At 36.0% G+C, this 17,117-nt stretch overlaps 1 protein-coding gene and 1 non-coding gene across 2 annotated transcripts in view; both read left to right on the plus strand.

Annotated features, from left to right (window-relative positions):
* The window catches only part of NRPA2 (nuclear RNA polymerase A2), a 57,880-nt gene extending 43,969 nt beyond the window's left edge, over window positions 1-13,911 (plus strand). The window contains exons 23-27 of the mRNA XM_086426667.1: window positions 1,435-1,563; window positions 1,674-1,817; window positions 10,062-10,274; window positions 10,811-11,065; window positions 13,104-13,911. Coding sequence (XP_086282793.1) covers window positions 1,435-1,563; window positions 1,674-1,817; window positions 10,062-10,274; window positions 10,811-11,065; window positions 13,104-13,517 — 1,155 coding nt within the window. The 3' untranslated portion in view covers window positions 13,518-13,911. The remainder of the gene's footprint in view (window positions 1-1,434; window positions 1,564-1,673; window positions 1,818-10,061; window positions 10,275-10,810; window positions 11,066-13,103) is intronic.
* TRNAK-UUU (transfer RNA lysine (anticodon UUU)) lies at window positions 11,468-11,540 on the plus strand. Its single transcript has one exon. It is a non-coding gene; the product is annotated as a tRNA-Lys (tRNA).
* Window positions 13,912-17,117: the final 3,206 nt, after the last annotated feature.

Consider the following 17,117-nt stretch of genomic DNA (forward strand, 5'->3'; position numbering starts at 1 on the left):
CCTTCATACGCCTTGCTGCTTCATCTAAGTAGGTTTGGGCTAGGTCGTTGCGCTCCTGCCACCTCTTGGCAAAGTAGGCTGATGGGCAAGCCCCCTCCTGTCGCAATGGTGTGGGGCGTCAGAGGCTGGCTTAGGCTAGATTCTGAACCACATGAAGATAATTTCTACACTGTTCATCCATATCACAACTCTTCTGAATGGCATGGTTCCGTGTGCTATGTGAACCGCAGTGGGTGGGGAATGCGAAATGGATAGTTGGTCCTTTTGATGGTAGCCTCTCTCTCTCTCTCTCTCTCTCTCTATACACACACACACACATACACACATGCAATTTGAAGGTGTCAACTAGCCTAATTGGTAAAGTGTGACTATTGGTACCATTGACCTGAGTTCAAAACCTTCCTTCACCTGAGTTACTAATCTCATTAAAAACAGGTTTTCACAGCGACCACCAATTTGTATTTTATTTTTTTAATTTTTCATACAAAGAGAGCTGGTAGCATACACATGCACACGCATCTCGTCATACGGCTTACCAAAGCAATGTGTGTTTACCTAAGTATTATTAGTTTAGTAACAACTGTACCATACAATATTATATCTCATCTACATTGTACCAAAGCAAAGTTATAAGGAAGCAAGGAGACAAAGTAACTGAGTTCTAAGGAACGATGGAGATGAAAGAGGTCTGAACTCTACTTGTCTATCCTAAGTAAGGTAATTATAGAAGGGGAGCAAGCTTTTGGCAAGCACGGATAGCTCTTTAATTCAAGTAGTTCTTCTCATCATCATCATCGAACTGTTATACCAAAGATTTGGGGTTGGCTACCATACAATATGATGTATATTATTTAATGAAATCTGTGTTACAGTTGTAGGTTGAGCTTTTGTACAAATAATTAAATTGTAATATAATCTGAAGGTGAATGCAAATGTAAAAACATTTACTTGCTTTCTTAAAACATAACATCTTAAGGGATTCTTCGTGTTTAATGCAGACAGCATATAGCCTCTGAAGCATACAGTATTAAAAGAAGAGTTGTCAGAAAAGACATCACACAATCTACAATTAATTCATTGGCATGTTAAAAGTTAAAACTATATTTATAGGGTCTACTCTAACAAGCATAGCTTGGGCCCCTTGAATAATACATTGAAGGTGATTTAGTGGCAATAAAACTTAGATAATTTGACATAAATTATGAAATGAACATTGCCAGCAACTGATTTATACATGATCAAAGACAAAGGTGCCAATAGTTTGGTGCTTTAAGGCTTATATATTATGAGTAGCCAATCATGGCTCTGCTTATTTTTTGTTGATTTTGACGTAAGAGATTTTTTATTGAAGAAACTGGACTTAATGCTTCCTTGCAAGGTCTCTTTTCTTTATGGGTATAAATTCATTTCCTCTGGAAAACTTCTTATATGCAGCTGGAAACTGTTGACTTGGAAGATGAAAGAGGAAACTCAGATCACGCTCTTAAACTGTTTGCTAGAAGTAATACAGATAAGTCTATGCATTCCTCGATTGATTCAGATGGTCTCCCTTATGTGGGACAGGTTAGCATTTCATGTTTCTTTGTCTTTTTGTATATAGTTTTCATCTAATATTCTTCAGTTTAAGTTAGTACAACAAAATAATAATTAATCTCCTTGTTATTATCTTTCAGATCGTACAGCCAAATGAACCATATTGTAGCATTTACAATACGATAAGCAGTACAACAAAACCATTTGCACTGAAGGGTTCGGAACCGGTTATTGTTGACTATGTAGCCATTGATGGGAAAAATCACAAAAAGCCATTGCAGAAGGTAAACACATAGTTTTTATTTGTTTAAGTGTATGAGACAAATAGATGGGCTTAGACCCATCGCTCAGTTGGTTTTGACACATTGCAAAATAACTGTGTTTGTGGGTTCAAGTCCAGCTTACCCATAAAAAAAATGATACTAATAGATGGGAAGAAACTTGAATGTGTTGACTCAACTGTATCAGATTGCATTGAAAACCTAGCCGCTATTAATTACTGGCATAAATGTAATGATGGCTTGTTTTCTCACTTCTATAATATGTAGAACCATGTGTTTATATATGTTGGTACTCATAAGATTTCTTTAATTTTCTATATAGTGTCATTATTTTCATCTTAATTTGTAACCTTCAAGCTTTTGATATGTCAACCATTTTTCATATACATTATAGAAAGATAAAAATCTTATTTCTGTTTGAATAAGAGTATGATTTTTGAATGGAATCATTTGCTTCGATTAAAAACAGGTGGCGCATATCTTGTGAAAGAAGAATTGTAGAATTGTCAAGACTCTAATTAAGAGCTTGCCAGATATTTATAATAATATAAAAAGTGAATGGACATAAAAGCCCTTACATAGAAATAATGGACATAAATACCCTTACACAGAAATAATAGAATTAGACTACTAACTATTATTTTCCAATACTCTCCCTCAAGTTGGAGCAAATATATCAACTAAATCCAGCTTGACAAGATGAGTGTTAAAGATAAAAGAACCAACAAACATTATAAACATGTTGGCAAGTTGATCTGAAGAAGATACAAAGACTGTCTGAAGGGCACCAGATTGAACTTTCTCCCTGAGAAAGTGTACATCAACTTCTATATGCTTAGTTTGTTTATGAATAACTGAGTCAGAAGCAAGCATGATAACAGACTTGTTGTTGCAGAACAATGAGGAAGAACCAGAAGGAGGAAATCCCATCTCTATCAGCAAAGATCAAAGCTAGAGAAACTCATATGTGCCAAGAGCCATAGCATGATACTTAACTTCAACAGAAGAACGAGTAGCCACACTCTGTTTCTTACTTTTCCACGAGATAAGGTTATCTTCATGGAATGTACAGAAATTAGAGGTAGATCTCCTGTCTTTAAGGGAGCCTGCATAGTTAGCATCAATGAAACACGACAGATGTGGTTGAGTAGTGGATGATTAGAAAAGCCCAAGGCCAGGACGTGACTTCAAGTAGCGAAGATTACGGTGAACATCAAGATGAGACTACGTGGAGAATGCATAAATTGACTGACTACACTAACCATAAAGGTCAAATCTGGTTTAGTGTTAGTCAAATAAATTAGTCGACCTACAAACCTCTAATCAGAAGAAGGATCAGATAATAGATTACCAGATTTGGCATGAAGTTGATGATTCTGATTCATAGGAGAAGTGGCAGGACGACAACCAAGCATACCAGTGTCCTTAAGAAGATCCAATGTGTGTTTGCATTGAGATAGCGAAATACCACGGCGGGAACGAGCTATTTCTATCTCCAAGAAGTACTTGAGGGGACCCAAGTCCTTAACTTGAAATTCACGACCTAATATCATCTTTATCTTGTCAATTCACTGTGCATCATCTTGTGTCAAGATAATATCATCTACATACACTAGAATAATAGAACGACCATCCAAACCTCGATGAACAAAGCAAATATGATGTGAATGGCATCTGGTAAACTCCATAGACAAAATAACTTCTGAAAATCGTTGAAACCAAGCTCGCGGGGACTATTGCAGGCTATATAGAGATTTGAAAAGGTGGCATACCTTCCTATAATACTCCCCCTGAAGACAAAACTTTAGAGGGGGTTCACATATATAACCTCAGTCAAATCATTGTTCAAAAAAGTGTTCTTCACAACAAATTGATGAAAGGGTCATGAGTGACAAACAACTAAACAGATAAGAAGATGAATAGTGGAAATTTTGACGACAAGAGCAAATGTGATATCAAAATCTTTTCTTGGAGTGTACGTAAATCCCTTAGCAACTAGTCGTGTTTTATACCGATCAGCAGTGTCATCTGCGAGGTATTTCACAGTAAAGACCTATTTACAACCAATAATTCTCTCCCCAGATGGAAGGGTAACAAGCTCCTAGGTTTGTAAAGCATTTATGTTGGTAGTCTTAACTTTAGTTCATTGATAGTCTTGCAAAGCCTCTGATATAGATCGAGGAATTCAAATCGAATTAATGAGAGTAAGGTAGGCCTGATAAGAAGAAGAAAGACCCTGATAGGAAATAAATTGGGCAATGGGATGATCAGTAACACACCCTCGCTTACCTTTGCGAAGAGCAATAGGCAAGTGAGAGTCATAAACAGAAGGAATAAGAGTAGGTATAGGTGTAAGGGTAAGATATGGTATACTTAAGTCCAAGGAGGAGGTTGACAAGGGTGGAGAAGGACGAGGGCAACGAGTGTAGACCTGAAGTGGCGACTGAGGTGAAGTAAAAATTGAAGAATGTAGCACTATATGGGATTGGTCCTGCGAAGAAAAAGGTTCCTGCAAAGTAGAAGTAGTACGAAAGTATGAAACATTTTCAAAGAAAGTAACATCAAGAGAATGTATGACACGGTGAGAAATCGGATCATAACACTGCTACCCCTTGGACATAGAGGAATAACCCAAGAAGACGCACTGAATGGCTTTATCATCTAATTTAGTGCAAGTAGGAGTCCTATTTTGAACAAAGCACGTGCACTCAAGGACTCTAAGAGTAATGGAGAAGAGCGTGTTGTCGGGTTAAAGAACATTAAGAGGCACCTATCTCCCTAAGGTGCAACTCGGAACGCGGTTAAGAAGAAAAGCCGTAGTAAGGACTGCCATATTCCAATATGCTTTAGGAACAAGCATGCCTCGAAGAAGACACCGGACTATATTCATGAGGTGGTGATTTTTACGTTCCGCCACTCCATTCTGCTAAGGAGTGTATGGACATGTTAACTGATGAAGCATACCATTCTCATGAAGATGGCAAGGAATCCCATATGAAATATATTCCCCTCCCATTATCTGACCTGAGAGATTTAATAGTGATGTTGTATTGAGTTTGAATCATCTTAAGAAATTAACAAAAATAGGTAGTATCTCAGAAGGAGAACGCATCAAATAAACTCAGGTGCAATAAGAATAGTCATTTATAAATGTAACATAGTATCTATGACCATTAAATGCAGTAACAGGGGAAGGCCCCCACATATCATAATGAACTAAATCAAATATTGCATTAAACCGATGTATACGAGGAATATAAGAGGTACGAGTGTGTTTAGAGAGTTCACACACAGAGCACTGAAATTTGTGTCCGCTACAAGAAGTTTTTAAAGAAGGAAATAAAGAATATAAATGCTAAAAATTGGCATGTCCTAAGCGAGCATCCATAAATCTAAAGACTGAGATGAAAAAGTGTGACCCTTAAAAGATGGAAGCACAGAAGTCGAAATTGCAGTCGATTGAGATTCAAACATGTACAATCCATCCTTCTCATACCCTTTACCAAAAATCTTCTTCGAAGTCAGGTTTTGAAAAATACAGTGAGTAGGGAAAAAAGTTACGAAATAATTTAAAGATTTGGTAATACTACTCACAGATAAAAGGTTAAGAGATAGGTGAGGAACATGAAGCACAGAATCAAGAGAAAAATCAGGGGATAATGAGATGGTACTCTTACTGTGGATAGGTGTAAGGTATCTATAAGTAAGACGAACCTCCCTATGAGCAGTAAGGAAAATAGAGGATGTAAAATGGCTAGACTCACTGGTCATGTGATTAGAAATGCCAGAATCAATTACCCATGTCAAAGGAGCAGAGCTAGACTAAGTAGCATGAAGTGCAGAGGATATACCTGGGAGTGTAATAACTGACGCAACAATTGAGGATAAGGGAGTGTGAGCCTGGATTTGATCCAGTACAATGGCGACAATTTGAGTCTGGAGGTGTTGCAAATATATAGTGCCAAGGGAAGCTTGAGAAACTGATGTAGATTCCATAGTAGCAGCATGGGGAGAAGGTTGTCCCACAAAAGATCTCCAAAGGTGGGGATAGAGTTGAAAGCTATGGGTCTTCTCATGTCCAACCTTCCCACAATGGCTGCAAGTAAGACCATTCCCTTTACCACGTCCACAGCCTCCACGGGCTCGACTTCCATGTCCTTGAGTATGAGAGTTAGAGAAACCTGAATTGGTTGTAAGAGCCATCTGATCTTTAGCTGGGGCAGAGATAACCCCAAGGGGTATTAAAGATGGTAAAGGAGTAGTGATGTTCACTTTCTCAAGGAGAAAGTTTGATCTGGTGTTCTTTAGACAATATTTGTATGTTCTTCAGATCAACTTGTCGACATGCTTAAAAAGTCTGTTGGTCTTTTTATTACAATTCTCATCTTGTCAAGCTGGGCTTAATTGATATATTTGCACTAACTTGAGAGGGAGTATTGGAATATATTATATTTAGTTTTATGTCTTTTTGTTATGTTTTTAGTGTAAGGTCATTTATGTCCTTTCACTTTGATTCTTATAAATACTTTGCGAAGCCCTCATTTGGACTTGATAATTATTCTTCCTCAATTCTTCTATAATTAGCAACTTGGTTATCACCATACATAGGCATAGGTGTATGAACTTTAATCCCTCATCTCCTTTAGAAGATTCTGAATCCAATGCATCGCACATGTAGTATGTGACATTGCCTTGTATTCTGCTTCAACACTACAACAAGTTACAACTTGTTTTCTATTGCTTCAAGTCACCAAATTACCTCTCACAAAGGTACAATATCCAGAAGTAGATCTACGATCAGTCCGGCTCCCCGCTCAATCAGCATCAGAGAAGCCAATAATGGATATAAGAGGTGAAGGTCTGTATAATAATCCTTTGCCTAATGACCCTTTTAGATACCTCAATATCCTAAACACAACATCCCAATGAGTTTGTCGCGGAGCATGCATAAATTGGCTAACTATTCCTATAACAAAGATAATATTTGAGCATAAAACCATAAATCTTTTTCATGTGTATCCCGAGGCAAATGATCTATGGTTTTATGATGGGCGTCTTAAAAAAAGAGCATATTACGACTCTATTAATATTAGTAGAAAAGACGACGATATCACCTGTTTAGTTTTAGGCTAGGTAGAGGTCAACCATGTAGGCAATCTCCTTGGACAAGGGATGCCGAAATTAGAGAAAAGGTGTTTTTGTTGATCTAGAGAAAGTATACAAACAAATTATCTAGATTGTTATTTTGATGTGCATATGAAAAGGAAGGACATCCAAGTGGATATAATGAAATAACAAGTACGTGTATGAGGGAGCGATGATTATTGACTGATTTGAGAACAAATAGTGGTGTTATTGCTATAAATAATAATTTTATTGAATTGGTCATGATCATAGTCACAAAATTCTTCGAATTTTTCAAAAAGTTGTAAAATTCTCCAAATTAGGGGTTAGCCAATTAATTTGGTGAATTGACGAATTAATCAACGATCCCTCAATTAATCATGGAATATGGTAACATTTTTACTTTTCACTTCCAAAATTTTAGGGTCTTTGTGGATTGACTTTTCTAAGTGCTTCTGACTCTTGTGGGGAGTCAGAAGCACTTTAAAGGTGTTTGGATAAATAATTCCTGGAGAGAAGTACTTTACTTTGGAGTCATTTTGGTGCTTTTTCACGGAGTATCGATGGTGCTACTTCTTTAAACTACTCTTGCGTAGAGCCACAAAACACCGTTAAAATGACGAGATGGGGACAAGTATGCTCCTCATAAATTTTGAAAATTACAAACCTACCCTCAAAAAAGCAATTGAAATAATATTATATTACATTCCATTGATGTGGTGGTAGCCTTTTGGTGTAGCATTGCGGACAAGTATGCCCCTCATAAATTTTGAAAATTACAAGCATACCCTTAAAAATGCAATTGCAATAATAAATTACTATCCATTGATGTGGTGGTAACCTTTTGGTGTAGTATTTGGGACAAATATGTCCCTCAAAAATGCAATTGCAATAATATTTTATTACTATCCATTGATGTGGTGGTAGCCTTTTAGTGTAGCATTTGAACTTGAATTTATAACTCCCTCAATTGTTCACTCGATGATTTATTCATGAGGTGATGTAGCGGAAGCGTATGAATCAATAGATTCGATAGATCGTATTCAATGGAACATTCAAAATCAATTTGAATCAATAGATTCAATTGATAAACAAGTAATAGCTTAAAAGAAAATAAAGTATAAAGCTAAAAAAAGTAATTAAAAGAGAAAAAATAATTGAATTGATTATTAATTTTCGGATTTAGAGTTCTTTATATAGATAACTCCATCATAACAACTTGTAATCCTACTAAAATATTAAAAATTAATATTCCTAACCTATTTATAACATAATATTAACTTTTTAATCCTATTAGAACTCAAAATGGAAACTTCTACTAAGCACTTCTAATTATAGTCTAAATAATAAAAACGAATTTAAAACAAATTAGAAACTAACAAGGAATTGTACTCCTAACATAACTATGAAATAGAAATCCTACTAGAAGTAGAAATAAAAATAGAAATACTAGTAAAGCAATAACTCGGATTGTAAATGTCCTACATCATGAGGGTTCCAACCATGGTTGAAAGTTTCTTATTGCAAGATTGATGTGAATAATTAGACACAAATTTACTAGCCATTGATGTGGTGAAAGCTTCTTCATATTTTTAGTGGTATATATTTGCTCACTTTCATTTGTTTATAATTGTTGGGTGTTTATATAAGTTTTTATGGATAAAAACAATAATTTTTATTTCTTTTGGAGCATAATTTATTGAGTTATTGTTAAAAATAGTAACTGATACCTATAAGAGCATTCTGATCATTTTAACAGAATCCAGAATAGTTCCCAAACACTAAACTTTATCAAAAGTACTTCTCAGAACCTGCATCCAAACACATAACAGTCATCCACTTACTCCAGACAGTACTTCAAAAAGTATTTATGGAAGTACTTATATTCTAAGTACTTTTGGCTCCTGTATCCACACGGGCCCTTAGTTTTTTCAACATTGAAACATTAAGAAGAAGATAGGATTTAGAGAGTGGTTGAAGATGATCGGTTTTAGTAAGAAATCTAATAAAATATTTAGTAAAATCTCCAAAATTTTGCCTTTTTACGAATTTTTTTCAGAATTAACTGAATTGTGCACTTGGCAACATATTGCACAAGGTGATCATATGACAAGACACTCCCCATAAACTGATAAGGTGATGTATCAACAATGGTGCAACTATCCAATACAAATACAAACCCCAACAATGAGCTTTCCAATATAGAAGCTTGAGGCCCAGACTAAGTTGATACGACTGTCATCCTAAACTATTGAAGCACATCAACCAATCCCCAATTAGTGCTAATTTAAGTGAGTTGATTGGGATGGTTTGATCATGTAGCGAAGACTGATGACAACACTGAAAAGAAGGAACATTCGGGTAGGCTTTTAAAAAAGCGAGAGGATCGTCTAATAGGACACTTGAATGGAAGACGGTTTTAGATAGAAATTAAAGGAGGAAATTATGGACCTGGCTCTAGACAATTCTCCAAAGTGGTTGAGGATATTTGCCAAAACTCTGCTGCCCTCCTCATCCGTTAAATAATGCTGGCTGTATCTTCATTCACTTTCTATGGACCTGAGAAATTAACTTTTGCAGTACGAAGAAATTGATTTCGTTTTAGATAAGAGTACGAAGACATTTATGAAGCCCTCTAGCTTTCTTCACTTGGATTCACTGTAGTGGCTGGTCTTTAAACAATATAATGGCTTTGGCATTATTATTACTAATTTTTGGTGCCAAAAGGGCTAGGGCATCAATCTTTCCTTAGGAAAATAATAATTCAGACAAAAGGAAGTTAAGAAAAGTTGACTGCAATTCTCAGGGTAGTTGCAATGCATGCAAAAATGTGAACTCTTCTTGCTCCTTACAATTGTTGTACAGTTTGGTGATTTTTCTCTTGAGGAACAGCAGAAGTCTTTCTTGTTTTATTATGTAAAAATGATCTTTTCATAAGGTGCTTCATTTACATAAAGTCATGAATTTTAATTTTTAATGATCCATGCCATGACATAGACAACATTTTGGTAAATGTGAAACTTATTTTCCATTAAATACTTTCCATGGTGATTTAAGTCTAATTGTGCTTGAAGTTTTTTGATGCACATGCGCTTACATTCATCTATATATCTTTCTGAACAGGTGAACGTTCGTTTCAGACGCTCTAGAAATCCTGTAATTGGTGATAAATTCAGCAGTAGACATGGGCAGAAAGGTGTTTGTTCTCAGTTATGGCCCGATATTGATATGCCATTCTCAGGAGTAACGGGAATGCGTCCAGATCTTATCATCAATCCGCATGCATTTCCTTCTAGGATGACAATTGGAATGCTTTTCGAATCTATAGCTGCTAAGGTACACCTTTAAACGAGTACGGTCAAACTGTTAAAGATTTCATTTCCAGGTTTGTTTGGACTTCAGTTTTTGTAAGATGTTCTAGTTTATCTGTATCCGTATCCGTGTCTTAGACTTCTAGTTCAATGTTTGTACCCGTATTTGGTCTGCATATTAAATATTTTACATTTCGACCTTAATGAAATAGGGCATTCAAATGTATTGGAGCAGATGTGCTTGCATTTCAGGTTTCTCAACAGCGTTGTGCCCGACTTGTATATGTCAGACATATGCCAATGTCCCCATGTCATTGCTCCATTGATCTTCTGTCTTTATCTTGTTTGATTCAATGACAATTAGAACTTTTATAAATTGTGGATGAGACTCTCATCCAAGTGGTCCTCCATTCCTTTGGATCCTCCTAAAATTTTTGACACCCATTCGATCAATGGATAATATTAATTTAGAATCATATTAGTTTTATTCAAGTATTTGAGTATTACCTTCACCTCATGTCTAAGCCTGCTTTGCACGTACACTTGCATGTCTTGCCACAGGGAGGTAGCTTACATGGAAAATTTGTTGATGCAACACCCTTTGCTAGTTCAATCAAAACAGCTAATGGAGAGTCCTCATCTAAATCAAGCTCACTTGTTGATGAACTCGGTCCCATGTTAACCTCTCATGGGTTTAATTATCATGGTTTAGAAGTATTGTACAGTGGAGTTCTTGGAATAGAGATGCCTTGTGAAATTTTTATTGGGCCGGTTTATTACCAGCGTCTCCGACACATGGTTTCTGACAAGTTTCAGGTAATCTCTCTTATTATTTTCCTTTCTTTTCTTTTGACTTCTGTCTCTCGAAATTGAAAAAAAAAAAAAAAAAAAAAAAAAAAACAATGAAAACCATCGGTAATGTTGATCAAATAACCTTCTGACTTGGCTATAAATCACACACTCTTATTTATCTTCTTTTTATTTGGTTTGTCAGGCACAAGCTTGTCATTTTACAATGCCATACTAGGTCCTTGATTGCATTTTGCTCTGCCCCCACATTACATTGGCTGAACGAGGATAAATTTGTGAGACAAAGCAAGATGGATCAAGATAACAATGAGAATCATTTTTTGAAATTAAAAAAATGCTAAAAAGATCTTAATCATGTTTAAATCAATTAAATAAGCCCTATGATGAGTCACCAATGGTGTCTGAAATGGGTGTATAGCTCAGTTGGTAGAGCATTGGGCTTTTAACCTAATGGTCGCAGGTTCAAGTCCTGCTATACCCAAACCTACCTTACACTTAACTATGAGAAAGGATGCGTAGTAGCATTCAAAAATCATTCTTTGGCCTTTAGAATCACTTCGGTGACTTCTCTCGTCGGGTGACGTAAGGAGTAGTGTCCGAGTGGATCAGTCATTGTTAGGCCTCTCCTTATTCATTCTGTAGAGCGGGGCTGCTGACCAACAATCAATAGTGGAGCGCTGGCTCATCGATTGAACACAGAGTGGAGCATCTGGGGCGGAGAGTAGCTTAGCAGCTGCTTAGCGAAGAGGCTTTCTGCTAATGAGACACAATTATCCGACCAATAAAAATCTCACTTTCCCTTGTCGATATAACCAAAATGCATACCCTAAAATGCACTAAACATGTTCAATGCTGAATCTACATGAGTACATACTTCTTTAAGGTCGCACATTGTCCTAGTGGTGGGTGGATACTGCTTCTCATATAGATCTCTACTTGATCGTTTCTGGTGAAGAGCTTAGGACATGGAAATACAATACCAGACCTCAATGTTTCAAACATTATTTTTTTTGCAATTTAAAAACTATATTTGATTTTGTTAACAATTTAAATACCTCTTGGATACAAGTTAGATATGAACATGCATGAATAAAGGAATGTTATTCCCCTACTTGTGCATATATACATACATATATATATGCATATGGATACAAGTTAGATATGAACATGCATGAATAAAGGAATGTTATTCCCCTACTTGTATATATATATATATATATATGGGGAAGCGTTCGGAGGCCCTAAAGAGAGCCAAACATTTTTGAAAATAGGAATTAGAAGTTTCAGAATGGGCTGAAACTTCTAACCCTAGTTTGCTAGTTGAAGAATCATGGACCGTCCAATTTTTATAAACCACTTTGAGTAGGTTAGGAGTTTCGGAATGGGCTGATTTTTGGTGAGGTTGATCTCCTCATCATAGAGATCATTCACAAAAATATCAGACCATTCTGAAACCTCTAACCCATACATTGAAAAAATGTTTGGCTCTCTTTAGGGCCTCCGAACGCCACCCATATATATATATATATATATATAATATATATATATATATATATATAATTCATTAGTTTTATTTTTAAATAATTATTTTTTATATATGAAAATGTTTTTTGAAAAGATACAAAAAATTGTTGAGTGTATATTTTTCTCCACTCTCGGGTGGGTCATACTCCAATTAATCCCTGTGACCCTCTTCAACAGATCGATCTTTCGGAGTAGTTAGTTGGTTAACATGGTATTAGAGCTCTAGGTTCGTATAGGTCACGGGTTCGATTCTTTCCACCTTTATGGGTGATAGGGAGTGTTGACCGTATATTTTGCTCCACTCTGGTGTGTTATACTCCTGTTAAGCCCTGTGACCGACTTATATTGATAGTTCTCTCCCTCTCCTCCAATAGAACGGTCTTATGGAGAGTTGGTTGGTTAACAAAAATATGACATAAATACCAGAATAATGTATGAAAATTTCATGTTTACCATAGTTATATTGATTAAATTTAACCCATTTGTATGCACCTTACACATGCTTTCCTACTGAATGCAGGTTCGGTCCACCGGAACATTGGACCAGGTTACTAGACAACCTATCAAAGGAAGAAAGCGTGGTGGAGGCATCCGCTTTGGTGAAATGGAAAGGGATGCAATGCTTGCTCATGGTGCTGCATATCTGTTACATGACAGACTCCATACATGCTCGGATCATCACATTGCTGATGTCTGTTCACTTTGTGGGAGCATCCTCACGACGTCTTTCATCCAACCACAGAAGAGAGCAGTGCGAGAGATTGGTGGACTACCACCTGGTAGGATCCCCAAAAAAGTTATTTGCCATGCTTGTAAGACTAGTAAAGGAATGGAAACCGTGGCTATGCCTTATGTTTTTAGATATTTGGCTGCGGAGTTAGCAGCTATGAACATTAAAATGACCCTCAGGTTAAGTAACAGAGCAGAAGCATGAAATCCAAGCAATTCACCCGGGCTGCTCGACACACACTAATATCAACAAATGTCAGCTCATTGTGCCTACACGTGTCAGCTCTTTGCTTGCTCAACAGCGCTGCAGTCCATGCACATTACCACAAAGAATGTACTAGTATTAATTTAAACCTGTTTAAGGGGGCACAATTTTGAAATTATGTGATTTAAGAGCATGTAAGGTCAGTTTTTGGAATATTAAGGTTGATCATGTGAGCATAGTTTATATTTATCTTAAGTTATGCAATTGGCCTAATGAGTATTTAGTGGGTAAAGGTGGATTTGAATCCACGGGCTGACAACTTCAAGTTGTATCGACATTAATTTGTGTGTATTTGAGCCGATTATATTAAATTTTGGTTTCCATTTGTGGATTTTGTTATTGCTGGTATTTTGCATTTGAGTCGATAATATTCAATTTATTATGTGTGGATTGAGTTCTTACTGAGGTGAGATAAAGACCATTTCATAGAAGTTCATGGATATCTTTGGTTCTAAAGCAAACAGAGGTAAGAGAACTATATAATTTATTATTATTGATTAAAAATATGAACAATTATCTTCAGAAAATTTTGAATTTTCCTGTTTATTTAGCACTGAGAAAATGACTTTTTTGCCCAAATCTGATTCCCCATTATTTGCTGAGGAAATATTGGACCAACTTCAGAATCATTTCTAGGAGAGTATTTACTGTAGTGTTCATTGTTAGTCCCAAGTATGCCAATGTGAACCTACCAAAGTATCTAAAAAGACATGGGGAAGATGATCAAAGCCTAATTCTTCATTTATGAGAGATTATATTGATACACCAACTATTATTTATAACATCCCAGTCAATGATATAAATGGAAGTGTTAAAGAGTAACCTTTCTTTTTTCCTCCATTCTGGTTCTCTTAGCAAAATGTACCAGAAAAAACTACAAAACGAATGCAAAAGAATTAGAACATGAGAAAGTATTTTGGAGCAAAGTGGAAATTCTTTTTGGTGTGTTATAAGTAATTTCATCAACACAAGTATTATTATTTGCAGTTACTAGAGATTCTTGTAAGCCTTGTTGGAAACCTTGAAGGCGGACTTGAGTAATCGTTCTTTGTTGTTCAAATTGAATGATTCCACTTTTCGTAAATAGGACCGGACTTTTTCCAATTGTTCAACGACCTTTTCACGTAGTTCTGAATTTAGGCCGATGTTTTGCACTACATTTGTGTTATATTCATAGGGTGGTACTGATGTTACTAAGGAGTGAAGATTGACTTAGGCCCGCACTTGTTCATCCACACGAAGTCATACAATTCTTGTTCAATTCATAAACAGGTTCCCCATAGCTTGGTATTTGACCACTCGACAGATTGACTAAAACCAATTCTTCTTGGAAAAGGTCGATCGATGAGTTGTTTCTTCTCCCGCTGTCTTCTTCATCGCAACGATTCTTCCCCATTGAAAAAGAACAGTTTTCGTGATCGAATCACGAAATAGATATACGAACTGTATAGGATCATTTGCTGGAATAGGATAAGTGATTCTTTTATGGGATCCCAATGGGATATTCGAATCCACTGAAGATGCAATAGGTATTTGTGATCGATCAACTTCAAGTATGATTGAGGACTTTTTATCTGCATCCATAATAACTACACAATCTGGTTGTTGGTTCGACCCGAAATTTCTCTTCTTGTTTCTCGAACGGATTTTTTGCGGACTTGAACAATTGGTCAAAAAACCCCCGATCCTCCATTGAGAATCATTGATACAGCCGATTCTCGTCTAGGATAGATTGTAGCTTTATTTTTTTCTCTTGGACAAGAGAGTTGGAATTGTTGATTGTTGTATGATTGAATTTAGAACGATATTATTTTATTTCAAATAAATTGTATTAAGTATCTGTCATGAAACATGTTTTTAGTCACATTTCAGTCCTAAACTTTTTCTAAAATATTCTTCTTGAATCAGGTAATACCTACAAAAATGTAAAAATATAAAGGTCAAAACCTCCCGTTTAGTACTTTTAAAGTACACTATGATGACAGGTTTTGTGGTGTTGCCTAGGGTTCAGATAGAGAGATTCTATTGCGACACCAACTTTTGTTAACACCACCTCAATTCATATGTAAATCACCAAAGAATTTGCACAATCTTGCGGACCAGTTAGCAAAATGAGAACACCGATTTCTAATAAGTGAGAGCGCTGATTTCATCACATGAAAGCACCACAAAACCACGGATTCACTCTAAATCGATCAAATCACAGTTTTAGAGCAGGAAGGTTGGCCTAGTCAGAAGGTTTGGGTTACAAAAGTTTTGATCAAAATCGAATCTTATAGAAATTCCCTAGTACTCAAGGGTCAAATCTCCCCAATACTAATGTTGAGTTAGAAATTTGTCAAGTTGAGTTGTTTGGCCAAGTTAACGGTTCACGATTCATTCTATGTGTCAAAAATTCGGGATGTGACAGATAAAATTGTTTGTTTGTTATCTTGTTTTGTACATCTAGACGTAGATCGTGAAATTTGCTATCGACAATGATATTTTCTGTTTGTGCCAATTTTCATGTTTAATTTGTACCTACTTGTCAATTACCAACATCAAACATAATTTAAAAAGTAGTCGGAGACCGAGATGACTCACCCAAGTCATATCAGTTTTGTGCGTGAACGAGATGAGATGAGCCATTAAGACATTCTTCTATATATATATATATATATATATATATATTTTTTTTTTTTGGGACTGATTTTTCTTCTTCTTCATTATGCTTCAGAATTCAGATATGAGACATCTTGACATCGGTCATGATGTAAATGAGACAAAATATCGATATTAAAAGTGGGAATTTGTTATTGAAACCTCAGCTTTTACTTATTACACCACAATTAAAATAAGAAACATAAATTAATCGTTGAGAATTAAGTAAAAGTTGCAGTGCCAATAGAAACTGTGCGTGTATAAATTTTTATTCGATAGATTTTACATTTTATAAGAGCCTAATACTAACTACAAACAACCCTCGATGTTAGAATGTATAATAACCCTTTCTAATGTTCATGTAATAATTTGAACTGAACTTTTGTAATGAATGAATGAATGGTGTGTTTAAATCTTTACTTAGGGTGTAATAAATAATTTAAAAAAATTAATCATTGAGTGTTGGGTGCAATGACCAAAGCTTCCGTTAAAAAAAGAAAGGTCTTGAGTTCAAACCCCTTCATTGAAAAATCACATGGATTTATCCTTGCTTTTCTGGTATGTGTGATTTATAGGGTATTGCATGTACTTGGGAGATTTGGACGATAAGTGGCTAGTTGCCTTGCCTTGCTAGACGAGCACACAGGTTCAGAACCCCGCCATCAAAAAAGAAAGAAAAGAAATTGGAATTTAATAAGTAAAAAAGTTGGGGTGCCAATAACAACTCTCTAAATGTATGTCTTCTAGAGCTGCAACCTAGGCGGCTTGGGCGAAGTCAACCTAGGTTCAACCCGATTGATGGGCAAGCCTGGGCTGAGTTATATAGAAGATGAGTTGAGCCTAGGTTAAAATATCTCAACTCAACCTCAATTTAGATTGAGGGTTCGGGCAATCCTACTC

Source organism: Akebia trifoliata, chromosome 15, assembly GCF_017979445.1.
Source record: "Akebia trifoliata isolate Shusen 1 chromosome 15, ASM1797944v1, whole genome shotgun sequence".
Classification (NCBI taxonomy): Eukaryota; Viridiplantae; Streptophyta; class Magnoliopsida; order Ranunculales; family Lardizabalaceae; genus Akebia; species Akebia trifoliata.